General features: G+C 42.6%; 1 protein-coding gene across 2 annotated transcripts in view; it reads left to right on the plus strand.

Annotated features, from left to right (window-relative positions):
* ldha (lactate dehydrogenase A4) overlaps positions 1–8,395 on the plus strand; it is a 43,113-nt gene extending 34,718 nt beyond the window's left edge. For both annotated transcript variants that reach the window (XM_028796040.2, XM_028796041.2), the window contains exons 7-8: positions 1,997–2,120; positions 5,752–8,395. In XM_028796040.2, the coding sequence (XP_028651873.1) occupies positions 1,997–2,120; positions 5,752–5,916 (289 nt within the window). In that variant the 3' untranslated portion in view covers positions 5,917–8,395. The remainder of the gene's footprint in view (positions 1–1,996; positions 2,121–5,751) is intronic.
* Positions 8,396–18,126: the final 9,731 nt, after the last annotated feature.

The raw sequence follows: 18,126 nt of genomic DNA on the forward strand, positions 1-18,126 counted from the left end.
ATTCTCTGTAGGTCCTGACATTTTTCACCAGTGCAGCCAGTTCGTCGATCTTATTTGGTAGTGAGTTCACATTTCCCAGCATCACAGAAGGCACGGAAGGCATGTATTTCCGCATTTCTGAAGTGTAAATGGAGGCAGGTGAAGTGACCCTGTTACAGTCACAAAGGCACAACACCTTAGCAACTGGGTGAGTGAGGGCACAAAGGAAAATGAGGTGGCACCTGCTTGGTTGTACTACTACTTTAAGTCAAATCAACTGAATAATTCAGAGGCTGGAATTTCATACGGTAAGGAGTGGCAGTATGGTCATGTGAAATAATTTTACAGAATACATCACCTTGCATGCAGGTCATTAATTTGAACCACTTATTCAGTTTGCGTTGACAGATTATTATGGGGGTTACCCTAATGCAATTTGGTGCTGCCCCCCAGTGGTCAGGGTAGTATACTGCACCTGAAGTATTCTACAGATGTGTATGTAATACTTTTGGAACATTACGTTACCCACAAGCATCTTATTTTCACCACAGTGTTTGGTTTAACATGAGCTGTACAGTCATGGCTACAAATATTGAGAATGACCCAAGTGATGGTTTTCACAAAGTTTGCTGCTTCAGTGTTTTTAGATAGATAGATAGATAGATAGATAGATAGATAGATAGATAGATAGATAGATAGATAGATAGATAGATAGATAGATAGATAGATAATCCCAAGGTGAAATTCACAAAAATTTAGATCTTCTTGTTAGATGTTTCTCTGGTGTACTGAAGTAGAACTACAAGCATTTCCTAAGTTTCAAAGGCTTTTATTGACAATGACGTGAAGTTTATGCACAGAGTCCATATTTGCAGTGTTGGCCCTTCTTTCTTTTTCAAGACCTCTGCAATTCACCCTGGCAGGCTGTCCATCAACTTCTGGGCCCAATCCTGACTGATGGCATAATTATAATCAATACTTGGGAGTTTATCAGAATTGGTGGGTTTTTGTTTGTCCACCCGCCTCTTGAAGATTGACCACAAGTTCTCATTGGGGAGTTTCCTGCCCATGGACCCTAAATTTTCAATGTTTTGTTCCCCGAGCCACTTAGTTGTCACTTTTGCCTTATGGCCCGGTGCTCCATCATGCAGGATTGTTCATGTTGGTCACCAAATTGTTCTTGGATGGTTGGGAGAAGTTGCTCTCACAGGATGTTTTGGTCCCATTCTTTATTCATGGCTGTGTTCTTAGGCCAAATTGTGAGTGAGCCCACTGCCGTGGCTGAGAAGCAACCCCACGTGACATGAATGGTCTCAGGATGCTTTACTGTTGGCCTGACAAAAACAATTGGAAAGGAGATTCATCAGAGAAAATGACTTGACCCCAGCAGTTCAATCCCTGAGTATCAGTCCGTCCCTGATGTTTTTCTTGGCTTCTTTGCTGTTCTTCTTGACACCCACCAGGCCATCCTCCACAAGTCTTCACCTCACTCACACCTTCCTGCTGCCATTCCTGAACAAGCTCTGTCCTGGTGGTGCCCGCAGCTGAATCAACTTTAGGTGACACTCCTGGCGCTCGCTGGACTTTCTTGGGCACCTTGAAGCCTTCTTCACCTCTCTATTGTAACTCAATCAGCATGACAGAGTGATCTCCAGCCTCATCCTCATCGACACTCTCACCTGTGTGAATGAGAGAATCACTGAAGTGACATCAGCAGGTCCTTTTGTGGCAGGGCTGACATGCAGTGGTTTTTTGGGATGAAGTTCATTTTCATGGCAAAGAGGGACTTTGCAATTCATCTGCTCACTCTTCAGAACATTCTGGAGGCGATGCCACTTGCCATCATAAAAACTGAGGCAGCAGACTTTGTGAAAATTAACATTAGTGTCATTCTCAAAACTTCTGCCCACGACAATAGTGTATTTTTGTGACATACAACTTCCCAAGGTACAGCTGCTTTGGTATGTTCATGATCTCTCGGACTCGACTGACTTGTTTCATTCTCTCCCCTGCTTAGCGCCTACGAAGTGATCAAGCTGAAGGGCTACACCTCCTGGGCCATTGGAATGTCCGTGGCTGACTTGGCACAGACCATACTCAAGAATCTTAGGAAGGTGCACCCCGTCTCCACAATGGTTAAGGTAGGTGGGACATTGAATGTGACGTAAATCTTCTTGAATTGATCTTCATAAACAAAAACTAACTTCACAACTCCAGAATGGCAACGTTAGTTCAGCTTACAAGGTCAAATAGTCAAGTAGCTGAAGTGATGTGGGACATCTGAAGTTCACTTTAAGGTAGGCTGCCTCTGAGAACAAAGGCCTGCCAATCTACAGCACAGTTTTATAATTGAAATTGCCCTTATCAGCTTTATCCTTATTGAAGAAAGAAATAATAGGGAATGTGAAATTAATGTCATTTTATTAAAATGTACTAAATCAGCCAGAAAAAGTGGAAACTTACCTGAAATATAACAATGAAATTGATGACAAAATCTCCTTATAATTCCACTCATGATGGGCTGTTGCCATTGGCCTGAATTGCTAGATACGTATATACAAGGCCAGCTGTAGAGAAACCCAACAGCACTTGTGGACCCCGTGTATTGTGATGACTAACTAGTTGCTTGGGTATGATGTCCCAGAGTCAACTGAAAGTGTGTGTTGAGATGAATCAGTCATCATAATGATGTAGAAGATCAGGTGTGGAGAAACCCAACAACAGTTATGGCCACCATGTATTGTGATAACTATCTAGTTGCTTGGGTATTATCTCCCAGAGTCCATTGAAAGTATGTGTTGAGATGAATCATTTATCATAATGATGTAGAAGATCAGGTGTGGAGAAGTCCAACAGCAGTTGTGGGCGCCATGTGTTATGTTGACCAACTAGTTGCACTTGTATAATGTTCAACCCTCTATTGAAAGTGTGTGTTGAGATGAATCACACATCACAATGATGTATACGGCTAGCTGTGGAGAAACCCAACAACAGTTATGGCTACCATGTATTGTGATGACCAACTAGTTGCTCGGGTATGATGTCCAAGAGTCCATTGAAAGTGTGTGTTGAGATGAATCAGTCATCATAATGATGTAGAAGATCAGGTGTGGAGAAACCTAACTGCAGTTGTGGGTAGACTGAGTGGTGTTGACCAACTACTTGCACTGGTCTAATGCCCAACAGTGCACTGAAAGTGTGGGTTGAGATGAATCAATCATCACAATGATGTATATGGCCAGCTGTGGAGAAACCCAACAGCAGTTGTGGGCGCCATGTGTTATGTTGACCAACTTGTTGCACTGGTCTAATGTCCAACCCTCTATTGAAAGTGTGTGTTGAGATGAATCACTCATCACAATGATGTAGAAGATCAGGTGTGGAGAAACCCAACAGCAGTTATGGGTACAATGTGTGGTGTTGACCAACTACTTGCACTGGTTAAATCTCCAGCCCTCTATTGAAAGTGTGTGTTGAGATGAATCACTCATCACAATGATATATACGGCCAGCTGGGGAGAAACCCAACAACAGTTATGGCCACCATGTATTGTGATAACTATCTAGTTGCTTGGGTATTATGTCCCAGAGTCCATTGAAAGTGTGTGTTGAGATGAATCATTTATCATAATGATGTAGAAGATGAGGTGTGAAGAAATCCAACAGCAGTTGTGGGCGCCATGTGTTATGTTGACCAACTAGTTGCACTTGTTTAATGTCCAACCCTGTATTGAAAGTGTGTGTTGAGATGAATCACACATCACAATGATGTATACGGCTAGCTGTGGAGAAACCTAACAACAGTTATGGCCACCATGTATTGTGATAACTATCTAGTTGCTTGGGTATTGTGTCCCAGAGTCCATTGAAAGTGTGTGTTGAGATGAATCATTTATCATAATGATGTAGAAGATGAGGTGTGAAGAAACCTAACTGCAGTTGTGGGTGCCATGTGTTATGTTGACCAACTAGTTGCACTTGTATAATGTCCAACCCTCTATTGAAAGTGTGTGTTGAGATGAATCACACATCACAATGATGTATACGGCTAGCTGTGGAGAAACCTAACAACAGTTATGGCCACCATGTATTGTGATGACCAGCTAGTTGATTGGGTATGTCCAACAGTCCATTGAAAGTGTGTGTTAAGATGAATCATTTATCATAATGATGTAGAAGATGAGGTGTGAAGAAATCCAACAGCAGTTGTGGGCGCCATGTGTTATGTTGACCAACTAGTTGCACTTGTCCAACTAGTTGCACTTGTATAATGTCCAACCCTCTATTGAAAGTGTGTGTTGAGATGAATCACACATCACAATGATGTATACGGCTAGCTGTGGAGAAACCTAACAACAGTTATGGCCACCATGTATTGTGATGACCAGCTAGTTGATTGGGTATGTCCAACAGTCCATTGAAAGTGTGTGTTAAGATGAATCAGTCATCATAATGATGTAGAAGATCAGGTGTGGAGAAACCTAACAGTAGTTGTGGGTAGAGTGAGTGGTGTTGACCAACTACTTGCACTGATCTAATGCCCAACAGTGCACTGAAAGTGTGTGTTGAGATGAATCACTCATCACAATGATTTATATGACCAGCTGTGGAGAAATCCAACAGCAGTTGTGGGTGCCATGTGCTATGTTGACCAACTAGTTGCACTTGTATAATGTCCAACCCTCTATTGAAAGTGTGTGTTGAGATGAATCACACATCACAATGATGTATACGGCTAGCTGTGGAGAAACCCAACAACAGTTATGGCCACCATGTATTGTGATGACCAACTAGTTGATCGGGTATGTTCAAGAGTCCATTGAAAGTGTGTGTTGAGATGAATCAGTCATCATAATGATGTAGACGATCAGGTGTGGAGAAACCTAACAGCAGTTATGGGTAGAGTGAGTGGTGTTGACCAACTACTTGCACTGGTCTAATGCCCAACAGTGCACTGAAAGTGTGTGTTGAGATGAATCACTCATGACAATGATGTATATGGCCAGCTGTGGAGAAACCCAACAGCAGTTGTGGGCGCCATGTGTTATGTTGACCAACTTGTTGCACTGATCTAATGTCCAACCCTCCGTTGAAAGTGTGTGTTGAGATGAATCATTCATCACAATGATGTAGAAGATCAGGCGTGGAGAAACCCAACAGCAGTTATGGGTACAATGTGTGGTGTTGACCAACTACTTGCACTGGTCAAATCTCCAGCCCTCTACTGAAATTGTGTGTCAAGATGAATCACTCATCACAATGATGTATACGGCCAGTTATGGAGAAACTACACAACCTTTGTGTTGACCATCTGTTTTACTTAAGTACCAGTTGCACTAGTGTCGTAGTTGGCAGACCATTGAAAATGTGTGTGCCCCACTTGTGGAACTGGATTGCTAAAAACAGGGATGTATAAGGAGAGTTATGGAGAGTTATCAGCTGCCATGCACGCAGAGATGCCCCTACAACTAGAGACTGGTTTGATTTTGTCGAGATGAGTCCCGGACTCGTTGGATTGAGTCACCGAGTATGTCAGACTCTGCGAATGCCTCTGATTCACTACTCTTATGTAAATGAAGGCTACAACCGAAAAATCACTGGAAAAGTCATCTAATGTGACGTGGCCTTAACCTGTCAACTGAATATGTGATTTGAGCGAAGGGGAGGTGTGGCGACAGGTCACGATCGTGCATTTTATCTTCTTCCTTTGAATTCTAAGAGTGTGCTTCCTGTATAAGATGAGAATTGTCTAACATTGTGGTGTCCTTGCAGGGAATGCACCACATTTCCGATGAAGTCTTCCTGAGCGTCCCCTGTGTTCTGAGCAACAGCGGCATCTCTGACGTGGTGAACATGACGCTCAAGGCAGAAGAGGAGGATCAGCTGAAGAAGAGCGCCAGTACCCTCTGGGCGATACAGAAGGAACTGCAGTTTTAAGTAAAGTGTGTACACAAAACCACCCCCCCCAAGTCCCCGAGCCCCAAAGCCTGACGGCCTACTCACGCCTACTAGCTTGTCACAAAAAGAGGCAGCCATGTTACTGACTGCTTATGTGTTTGTCCCAATTTGGTCAAAAAGCCGTGTATTTGCTTAGGTCAGAGTGTCCGTGTGTGTCTGTAATGTCTTCCTAGCACTCCTTTAGAGAATATATCTATATTTTACATTATATTTAAAAAACATTAGCTTATATTGTCAGCTGAATGAAAATTGAAATTGAAACAAAAACCAGTAAAAACATTTTTCTTAAGCAGGGTTTGTCTTCTCCATCTCTGTCTAACAGCCCCTTGCAGTCATTTTTTGCCTAAATAGCACTGATCGCCCCCATAGTTGTTCGTTCCATTCGCGGAGGCATCAGGTGGTTTCTTTTCAAATGACGAGGTAGAATTGTTTTTTCCAAGATTCTATAATCGTCTACTGATCCTGAAAAAAACGGGTACGGGCGAGGAGTAACACTTGCCGGTTTGGATGGGCCAAACAGCCAGCTAACCGGAACCCTGGTGCAACGGAAGGTGTGCACGTTGTAAAGCAAACAGCAAAACCTCCACTAAGCACATTTCAAAACTAAGTGGAAGAAATTTGAATTTACCAATGTATTTAAGAACGAGGCCTCGACTTGAGTGCGATTTCTACTCTGGCGGTGGTCTCGATGGAGTTTGCATAATCTCGTCGTTTGCTTGGCTTTCTCTTATTTATTTTTTTTCCTGCAAACGGCAACTCTAAATTTGTAGTGAAAATGGATGCAGAAATATTCCGAGTGTAGCTGATCCGCCCACGAAAATTGAACCTCTGCTGAACAAGTGGGTGCCACTATAAATCGTTAAACATCTCGGAGCAAGAATTGTCACACCTCGTAAGAACAAAAGAAATTTTAGTGGAGAAGACCAGCCATTTGGAATTTGATCACGTATTTGCTGGAGTACCGAAAACTCTAATAAGAACTCATAGTCGATAACTCAGCTCCAGGTGTTAAAACCAAAGTCATTCTTTTCAAAACTACCCTTGTTCACTTTAAACTACATCTTTACTCCTTTCTCCTTTATCTTTTTTTTAATTCCTTTGTTCACAATCCTAGATATTTCGCAGCATTTCACTCACACTTAGCCAAAGCTATGTGAAGCATTGCACAAAATGGCACCCGTGGCATCCTGCGCATGCAGGGTAAGGGGTACGTGACCCCTACAGTCCTCGCCATAAGAATGTAAATGAACCAATGAAAACAAACGGTATCAAATGTCTGTTTTATACAACCGCAGTAACATTTTTGAAAACAAAGCCACCTAAACAGTCAAACTTTTTCCGTTCAATAACACCTTAAAGTTTAAGAGCTTTGTGGAAATTTCTTCATTTTAATCTCTGTGCGATAACCTGACTCCCGTGTAAGAGAGTGGGCGAATCGATCAGGAGCGTTTTGATAAACCTTGCGTTTTTTATTTTTTAATAAAATGACCCCACGAATGTGGACAGTGACTATGGCTATGATGCACGCGGTGAGGCGATGAAGTTCACTTATCATGGTTTTCAGTGATCCCCAATAAAGTCAACCTTGCACAACACCCAGAATGTGAAAACATCAATCACAAGTAAAAAGAAGCGGTACAAAATGAACTATGAGTGGTGCAAAAATGCACTCAGGCCCCACTACAGCCTGGGAAAGTTATTTCAAACGTGAAATGTTTGTTTACTGCTTAAAAATACAGTGAACTAAAATTTGCGTTCAGTTTAGAATATTCTCGTCACGATTGTCAACGTCAATGGTGACTAAATTTTCACTCTGTGTTGCTAAACGACTTTGCTCTGAAGATGTGCAGATTTTGCCTTTACATTTATAAGACGCTCAACACGAAATTGCTGACTTCCACTGTACCAGGGTTAACGGCACGTAAAATCCATTCCAAACCGAACGCTGTATTGCTTTTCTTCTCCGCAGATATTTTTCCAAGACAAGAAAGTGATATAATTCTAAAATTTGGAACGACTTCATTGACGTGATGGAGTCACGGTATGCTGTATGTGTTTAGCAGCTCTGCTTCCATGTGCTGTGTGCCATATTGTGACGTCAGTGTTCACAATGTCATGCAAAAATAGGCTGCTCTGTTCGCTCACAATGTTATGAATGATGATGTTTGCAGTCACTGGAGCGGATTACTTTTATCGAGAGAGTGAATATTTTTCACACTGAAAATCGACAAAAGCAGCTGAAAGTCTGTCACCCACTGATGACGGGACACCGATGACATGTATTTTCCTGACTGTGTTGCCCTTTTAACACACCACTCCAGTAAGGTGCTCTGGTCATTTTTCTTGACGTGTATTAATTACTGCATTGTGCTTCTGTATTATGGCAAATGTAACAACAACAAAGCAAGAGAAGTGGCTGAGGTATCGAACGCTACCAAATAAACCTTCCAGAAAACAACTCGGACTCTCTTGGTGCTTTGTGTGACTCTCATGTTTCACCGAGCTTAGTTTCGAGAAACGTTCCACCAACAATCGGTTACAGATCACCAGTCGGTCGACTTTCTTCACCCACTTTTACATTCATTGGAGCCTGGGTGTGCTTCTCCGGCATTACTCTTTACCACGGCCTTTGTAGTGAGACATGCATTAGAACTTAACGTGCTGATCAGAGAGCTACAGTGTCTGCTTATGTCAACACTGGCAGCCATATGAACCACCTAATGGGTCTACAAACGTCACGGAGGGTGAACATGTCGCTCCCACCACAAAATTAAAATTGCCAGTGGTAGGTTGATCAGAAGCTGCACCTGGCAACCTGTGCGGGACATTATTTCCTGTATTGTGTTCAGTGCTGCTGGCGTAGACTCCACCACCGCCCTGAACTGGATCAAGCAGGCTCAATAATGGAAATTAACATGAATCACAAGCGAAACTCTGGTGTACAACTCTAGTCGAAAGCCACTTCAGACCACCCAAGGAGGATAGGTACTTGTGTTCTGTCAGCTCTCACATAAACACTGATTTTGGGGACTTTTCACTATCATTTTTTTTAATAGATTTTTGTTATGAGAAATTGTTAATTCTTAGTTTATTTTCAAACTGTTTTGGTGACATCATTGTGTTTCCCATTTTCCCAAGGGGACCAACCACCATATCGTACCCTTTGGGGTTCTGTTCTTTATTAAACATTTGATGGGTTGGATGCTGATGGAGGGTATCATGGATATACTGTATGTGATTTTGGGAAGACTCCAGGCACCTATGGCCTGCCACCTGTCACTGTATGGGAAGGTAGCAGAATTTCATAAGCTAAAGTTGTTCTTTGTGGTAAGGAAGACGGAAGTCTTGAGGTCAGAAAGTTCCACCCACTAATCATGGAGTCAGTCTGCCATATTGTACCCTTTGAGGTTCTGTTCTTTATTAAACATTTGATGGGGTGGATGCTGATGGAGGGTATCATGGATATACTATATGTGATTTCGGGAAGACTCCAGGCACCTCTGGCCTGCCACCTGTCACTGTATGGGAAGATAGCAGAATTTCATAAGCTAAAGTTGTTCTTTGTGGTAAGGAAGACAGAAGTCTCGAGGTCAGAAAGTTCCACCCACTAATCATGGAGTCAGACAGTCTGTGCTATAAACTGGGGTTTATTTAATTAGACCCAGTAAAGTATTCATAAATGTCTTCAAATTCTGCATAATCTGAGTCTACCATTGGTTGGGTGATTGGAACCTTGGTTTCAATTCAGTACATTTATTTGGGCCATTTTTTGCTTCTGTTTTTAGGAATGTGTCTTCAATGGTCGAACTTCCTATCCAAGTTTGCAGAATACAACCTCACTTTGAGCCATTAAATTTTTTAATTATTTTTTCGATGCTCTGGTTTTCAATTCATGTTGACCATTTTGGACCTATCTCAAGTTTTGGATTCAATGCGATATTTCTTTCTTCTTCGGTTTTGACTATTTCTTCGTTTTTTGACTTTGTCTTATCTCCCAGTTACTATTCAAATATACCCACTAGTCACAAGGTGTTACGCGGTAATTAGCACGAGACTAGGAATTTCATGTACTCTCTACTCTTTTAATGGCTTCATTAACCTTATTATACTTTATGGCTTATGATGTCATCAAATTACTCCTATAGAAGATGCTGGCAAGCATAACCTGGCAGTGGAACTTCAAAGTATTTAAACAAGTGATAAGTTGGCCGAAAGGAATTTTGACTTTTTAAAATCTCTGCCACTCTTAACTTTAAAAAGAAACCATAACAATGAAAGCCATGTTGGTAGTTGGTGCTCATGGGAATTTTTAAGAGTGTTCTAAAGAATAAGGACAGGAGGTCAACGTGCGGCCACATCACAGAGTTAACTAAAGCAAATGTCCAAACTCAACCACAAAATCGTAGACCAACTAAATTCAAAGCAAAAGGTCCTCAAGCTAACGAACGGGCCTGTCCCTAACTAAAGGTAATTTTCGTGGAGGTTCACTCAACTAAAGCATTGTGTGATCTGTGCATCAACATGACAATCATACACATTGAGGCCGCAACCGTGTAAGGAGGACACAAAATTGTAGCGCCATCTACTGACAATGATTTCAAAATGGCAATGAAATGACATCACCAACAGAACAATAAAAATTAGTAAATACAGAAGCAAAATAAGATTCTAAATGATTCCGTGTGAAAACACAGATTCACCCCCCAACAGCTTGTCTTTGCTTTGAAGTCATTTGTGAATTCTTAATGGATTTTGTTCATATGGCTCAAAATTTCGATATACTTGACTTGATCCTCCTGATGGGTGGTGCCAAAAAGGTAGAAATTTCAGAGGTCCATCTAATGAAAGTTGACAAAGCCTTGCAGATGATGAGACCTCAGCAACTCTCAAAGTGACAGAGACGGCAGCTCCATGCACTGACATTTAATAGGATCGAGAGATCTAGTGACGTCATTAATGTCATTGTAACCCCTGTGGATTATTAAGGGTGACTGAAGGAGAGTAAAACCACTTAAGAGCCAGAGAAGGGTCAGGCTGAGGATGGGGTCTTTACCAGAAGGCCCATATATTTAATAATCTGCAAATAAAAAAGAGCTGGACAATACCTAAAATGAGGACATAAAAACCCTGGCAAAGAACCTTCTGGTGAGGACTTTCCTTTGTTATCCTTTCAATGGTTTTGGAACCCACCCATTCATTTTCTACCGCGTATCCCATCTGGGTTGTGGGGGCAGCAGTCTAAGCAAAGATGCCTGGGTGTCATTTTTCCCACCACCATCTCCTCCTCTTCCTCTGAGGGGGATACAGGGGTGTTCTCAGGCCAGCTGGTAAATAGAGTCTCTCCAGCATGTCCTAGGTCACCCCCCTGAAACACCTACACAGAGGGGCATCCAGGAGGCATCCTGTTCAGATACCCAGCTACCTCAACTGGCTCCTTTGGATGTGGAGGAGCTATAGTTTTACTGTGAGCTTGAGCCCAGACACCCTGTGAAGGAAGCTCATTTCTGCTATTTGTATTCACAATCTAGTTCTTTTGGTCAATCCAGTAAATCCAACACAGTGTAATTGTAGACTGCAGTACCCAAGGGGACCACCATATCATACCCTTTGATGTTCTGTTCTTTATGAAACGTTTGATGGGGTGAATGCTGATGGAGGGTATCATGGATATACTGTCATTTCGGGAAGTCTGCAGGCACCTTTTGCCTGCCACCTTTCACTATATGGGACAGTAGTAGAACTTCATAAGCTAAAGTTGTTCTTTGTGGTAAGGAAGGTGGAAGTCTCGAAGGTAAGGAAGTTCCACACACTAATCAGGGAACCAGAGAGTCGCTATTATAAACTGTGGTTTATTTAATTAGAACCAGAAAAGAGTTTATAAAAGACTTCAAATTCTGCATAATCTGAGTCTACCATTAGCTGGTTGATTGGCGTCTTGGTTTCAATTCAATACATTTATTTGGGTCGTTTTTGCTGGCCTTTTTTGCTTGTGTTTTTAAGAGGTGTGTCCTCAAGTCGTGAACTTTGTCAAAAATGCAGCAGGTTTAAAAGGTCATTGACAAGTTCACTTCCAATAGAGTGTAATTGCAGACCGTTGTACCTATGATGCCAGTCACTTAACGTTCCAACATCAAGAAACGCTCCCTGCATTACAGTATGGTTAAGATTAGAGTTGTCTGACGGTTATCTGACTCAAAGGGCGTTTCATGACTCATATTGTGGGCAATACCTGCATCGTAGGTGTTGCAGGCTGCAGTTAGATTCATCTCTGTAAGTCAAGAGCTTTGCCTTTTGGCTTGGCTCTCTCTTAACCATGACTGACCGGTACAACATCCGCACAACTGCTGACATCACTCCTATCTGTTGATCTCTGTGCCCCTTCTTCCCTCACTTGTGAACAAGACCTCAAGATACTTATACTCCTCAGCTTGAGGTATCACCTCCTCCCCACCCTCGAGAGGGTACTCCACCCTTTTATACTGCTCAGACTTGGAGGTGCTGATCCTCATCCTGACTGCTTCACAGTGCACACCTGAGGTGATCACTGGATAAAACCAAAAGGACCACATCTGCAAAATGCAAAGAAGCAATTCTGAGGTCATCAAATTGGACCCCCTAAACCCTCTGAAATTCTGTCCATAAAAATTACATACAGCATCAATGGCAATGATGAAGGACAGCCATGGCAGAGTCCCACACTCATCGGGAACAAGTTTAACTTGCTGAAGGCAGTGCAAACCAAGTTCTCGCTCCAGTTGTACAGGGACCACATAGGCCACAACAGCTGCTGCGGTACCCCATACTCCCAGAGTGTTCCTCCACATAGTCACATGTCTTTTCCAATGCCACAAAACGTGTAGACTTGTTAGGCATACTTTCATGGACCCTCCAGAACTCTCCTGAGAGTAAAGAGCTGGTCCAAATGTTGGTTTTGTAATGCACAGGACTCAATTTTGGTTTTAAATGGTGGATTTATTTAAACTTTGGAACTAAACAAGATGGGTCACAATTCCCATCATAATATGCCATGTTTAGAAGCTGTTTTTAGATATTACGACATCAGCGTTCATGGTGTCGCGCAGAAGTGGACTGTCCAGTTCGCTGACGATGTTACAAAGCACAATGACGATGGAGTCGTTAAAATTATTTACTGTCCATGTTAAAGTTAAGACTGGAAATGATGGAAACTTTTTGTTTGGTTTTTTTGGTTCTTTACCCTCTTCTCAGTTCTTGATATGGCCTGGTGGTCTGCCTACACTTCTCTCTTTGTTCTGGTCCTCAAAAGAAAGCATTTGCTGTACAACATATCCACATCCTTCATCAGAAACAAAGCGGAAAGCCCACTTTAATGTCCTTCTTAATTTTTTTTCAAGTAAGGAAGGCTGAATTTTTTCAGGTCAGGCGATACTTTAATGTGTAGAATATAGCAGCACCTAACTTCTCATTAGATATGAAAGCAGTTAGAGTGTAGTCACATTTTCCCATATTAATGAATAATACAAATTAAAGTCTGTTACATGGAGCTCATTATACATTGGAGTTATACATTATACACTGGAGTGTATACAGACCTCAGTAATGGTATCACTGGAAAGGATTAGCGCATGCGAGGACAAACTTCTCTTACTCTGTAGAGTGTGTGTAAAGTGAAAAGTCCTTACCCACGCTAATAAGGACACCCTAGTTGAAAAGGTCTGCCTTCCTTACAGGCAGAATTCCACCAATAACACAGAAATTCTACTCCTACATTAGAAACTGCATGGTGACAGGTGGAAGGTCAGTGGTGCCCGTTAACATCCCGAGACGACATACAGTAGATTTACTGTCATACCCTCCTTCAGCATCCACCCATCAGGCCTTAATAAAGCATGTGACACCAAACAACACTGGGACACCCATGGAATAATGCAAGCATGATGAACTCTCGTGTGAAAAAGTAAATGCACCTGCTTTTATTTTTATGGCTTTACATGTATTTGACGGTTGTATTTCCTGACAATCAAGTCGGTGAGAAGCACCTAACCTCTGCTTCCATATCTAGTGAGAGTGTAGTTACATTTTCACATATGAATGAGTAATACAAATGAAAGTCTGTTACATGTTGCTTGTCAACTGACAAGACAGAAGTTTCGAGGTAAGGCTGTCGTAATCATGGTCATGGTGCCGGAGACGGGCAAGAAGAGTCTTACTTTAACTCTACACATGGAAACAATAAGGACCCACTAAACCTAATTTTAGAATGTGTGGAGGACTGAAACAGAACAGGGTGCACTTACTTTTTCACACAACACTGAATGATAACCCTCTGGGTGCCCACAGATATTTTTCAAGACTTCGACTCATACTTCTCTTCCATCGCTGCACAGTCATGTTGGACCCTTACTTCTTGGCAAACTGCTTCAGCACATCTGTATACAGTTCAGTCGTCCAAAGTCCTGGCCCCAGAACCTCAATGTGATGGTCAATCATGGTTGTCTTGTCAGATGACTTTAGGTTGACCCATAAGATGACGCAGCACAGCATTCTATTAATCATCCCTGAGAGGTTTGCTGTCCACTTGTGGGCAACTCATTTGATTGGACTGATTTAGGAAAGGCACACACCTGTCAAAATAGAAGGTCTGCCAGTTGATAAAACCTACGCCATGAGGGTGTCAGAATTGTTTGAAGAGCTTAGAGACAGGACTGTGTTGTGGCACAGATTTGGGGAAGGGTACAAAAAAAAAACAAAACAAAAAAAAACCCACCAAAGTGTGCAGTATTGAAGGTTCCCAAGAGTACACTGGCCTTCATAATTCTTAAATGGAAGTTTGGAACAACCATAACGTTACCTAAAGCTGCCAAACTGAGAAGGAGAGAAGGGCTTTGATAAGAGAGATGATGAAACACCTGCCCAGTGTGGCGATGGAAGAAACTTCCAGAAGGACAACCACCACCACAACACTCCACTGATCTGAACTTTATCTCAGAGTGGCAGGACAGAAACCTCTCCTCATTAAAATACACATGGAAACCTTCTTGAAGTTTGTACGAGGGGGAGTCACGTATCAGAAAATGGAGCGAACCTTCACAAAACTGATGATGTAATTTCTCAGTGTCGTCTCCACCCTTCTCAATGCACTTGCAGCACCTGCCTGGAAGTGCCAGCAGAATAAAAGGTTTTGTCTCGTCCTCACCAACCACTCGTGTACCAGAGTTATTTTTGAACACTCCATGCTAAGGAGTACTCCAGTCACTAGTTCAAGTTACTGTGACTTGCTGGAGACTGACGTGAAGCCCGCTATTCGAATCCAAGCGGCGGGGACTGCTGTCTCAAGACAAAGACACACACACTACTAAGAACACCAAGGCTTGTCTGGAGAAACTGAAGTTTGAGGTACGGTCACATCCTTCTTATTTGCCAGATTTGGCACCGTGGGATTTCCAACTTTTTGGACCGCAAAAAAAAAAAAAAAAATCTGGGTGGTTGTCAATTCAAGACGGGTGACGACGTTGAAGAAAGCGGTGAACGAGTGGCTGCGAGGACGAGACAAAACCTTTTATTCTGCTGGCCCTTCCAGGGCAGGTGGTGCAAGTGCATTGAGAAGGGTGGAGATGACACTGAGAAATGACATCAGTTTTGTGAAGGTTCGTTCCATTTTCTGATAAATCCCATTTTCTAACTTCAGCGTGACTCCCCTTGTTGAAAGGCACCTAAAGGACTTTGATCTGATATAATAAAAAAAAAAAAAAGAGTGAACTGTCTGGCCTTAATTCTTGATGTCATGTTTGGAAGACATCAGGCACCACTCATGACCTGAGCAATACCATTCAAACCATGAAGCATGGTGATGGCAGTATTAGGGGACTGGGAAACTGGTCAGGATTGAGGGAAAGCTGAACGGAGCAAAGTACGGAGACATCATTAATAAAGACCTACTTCAGAATGCTCCGGACCTCAGACCGGGCTGAAGATCCTCATGTCTCGTGGAAATCAGACACAGCTCATCGGCTCTGCAATAACATTCCAATGGTGAAGCATAGCGGTGGGGACTGGGAGACTAGACAGGGTTACAGAGTAAAGTATAGAGACATTAATATTGAAAACCTGCTGCAGAGCACTCTGGACCTCAGACTGGCCCAAATGTTCACCTTCCAACATGACAAAACAAAGACAGCACAGGAGTGACTTAGGGGACAACTCTTTGAATGCCCCTGAGTGGCCCAGTCAGAGCCTGAACTTGAACCAAAGTGAAGATCTCTGGAGAGACCTGAAAATAGCCATCTGCTGATAGACTCCATCCAGTCTGACAGGGCTTGAAAAAAATTCCCAAATCCTGGTGTGTGAAGTTTTTTTTTTTTTTTTTTTTTAAGTCAAACCCAAGAAGACTCCAGGCTGGAACTGTTGCCATCACACACGTGCACATGGGAGGCAGCTAAAAGGCTTGAATGAGAGTAATTCCACGCCAGACCAGAGAGTGGCGGAGTACATGGACTCTTTATCTCACTTCTCTGCAGACCAGTTACGGGAAATTCCCTCTGGCCCTGATGATGTCACTTCTGGCCCCATTGATGACGTCACTTCCTCTGCTTGCCTTTTAAAACGCCATCTTGACAATCTCAAATTAGTTCTGTGTTGGACTCTAATCTGTACAACTAATTTATCCAAACCTTTGTTTGGCTCCTTCATTTGTCTGTCATTGACACTGTCAAAGGGGCTTCATCGACAGTGGTGCTAGAAAGGTTATGAACCCTTAAGAATTTTCTCTCATTTCTGCATACATATGACCTAAGACAGGATAGACACCAAAAAATTACACTCGCTCATTTATTTATGGAGGAAACAATCCAATGTTACGTATTTGTCTGTGAAAAAGTCTTTGAACCTCCACACTTCTCAGCTTATCTGAAGTCGGGTGTTTCAGTCAATGGGATGAGAGCCAGGTTAGGTGTGGGAGGCCCTGCCTTATTTAAAAGAACATCAGTAAGGGGTCTTCATTATCAAAGTCTCATCCACACCGCACAGGTTTGTGGAAGGTTATCATGTCTCGATCAAAGGAGATTTCTGAGGTTGTTGATGCTCACCAGGCTGGAAAAGGTTCTAAACTCAACCTACCAGCACACCGTCAAGCAAATGGAGGAAAATCAAAAGCGCCGTTACCCTCCCCAGGAGTCGTTGACCAACAAAGATCACTCCCAAGGTCTCTGCAGGGTAACATCTAAGGACCTGAAGGCCTCCTTTGTATCAGCTAATGTCTTCGTTTGCAAGTCCACCATCAGGAGAAAATGGAAAACCAATGGTGTGTACATGGCAGAGTCTCAAGGACTCTAAGATGATTGCTGTTGCCACGTGGATAAGCCAGAATGCTACTGGAAAAATGTTCTGTGGATAGAGGAGTTCAAAATAGAACTTGTTGGCTTGAATGAGAAGCGTTATGTTTGGGGGAAAAGCAGACACTGCACTTCAGCAGGCCTGCTTTGGCTGCCACTGGACTGTGGCGGTTTGCCATCATTGATGGAACTATAAATTCTAAATTCTATTAACAAATTCTACTGGAAAATATAAGGGTACCCATCCATGAACTGAAGCTCAACAGAAAGTGGGTCATACAGCAAGATAAGGACCCAAAAGACACAAGCCATCCATATCATCATACTGTGACCAGTAATGAGAACTTGTTGCATGGCTTAAAATGCAAAGGGACACGGGTACAGTGTAGCACACAGTTCTTCTTCCCTAGAGGACTCCCCTAAGAAGGCAGCTTTGGTAGAAATTTCTGCAAAAAACAAACACACCAGCAGCAGCACTCTGGGCTGATCAGCTGTGTACATTTGTGCTGCTCAGATTACTTCCAGGTCCTCACAGATGAAGAGAGCACAGTGGTACGGTTAGAGGTCCGTTCCCTGGTTGGCTCTTCACATAAAATTTGCCATCTATACTGGACATCACAGACTGCACCAGTGATTTTCTCAGATCCTAGAGGACATCACAGAATACAACTGAATGCTGGCAGTTTAAAATTATTGGGCTTGGGATTGGTTGCTGTGTTGTCCCCAAAACTGGCAGTAAAGTCTCTAGTGCCCCACAAATATCTAATGGATGAATTAAATTTGTAAAATTGGTGAGTCTATGCTCACTAATGCTGCTACAGAAAGTCCACACATTTATCTTCCTTTCTTAGGTCAGACTCCACGTAGGCCATTGGTGAGA

The sequence above is a fragment of the Erpetoichthys calabaricus genome, chromosome 2 (assembly GCF_900747795.2).
Source record: "Erpetoichthys calabaricus chromosome 2, fErpCal1.3, whole genome shotgun sequence".
Classification (NCBI taxonomy): domain Eukaryota; kingdom Metazoa; phylum Chordata; class Cladistia; order Polypteriformes; family Polypteridae; genus Erpetoichthys; species Erpetoichthys calabaricus.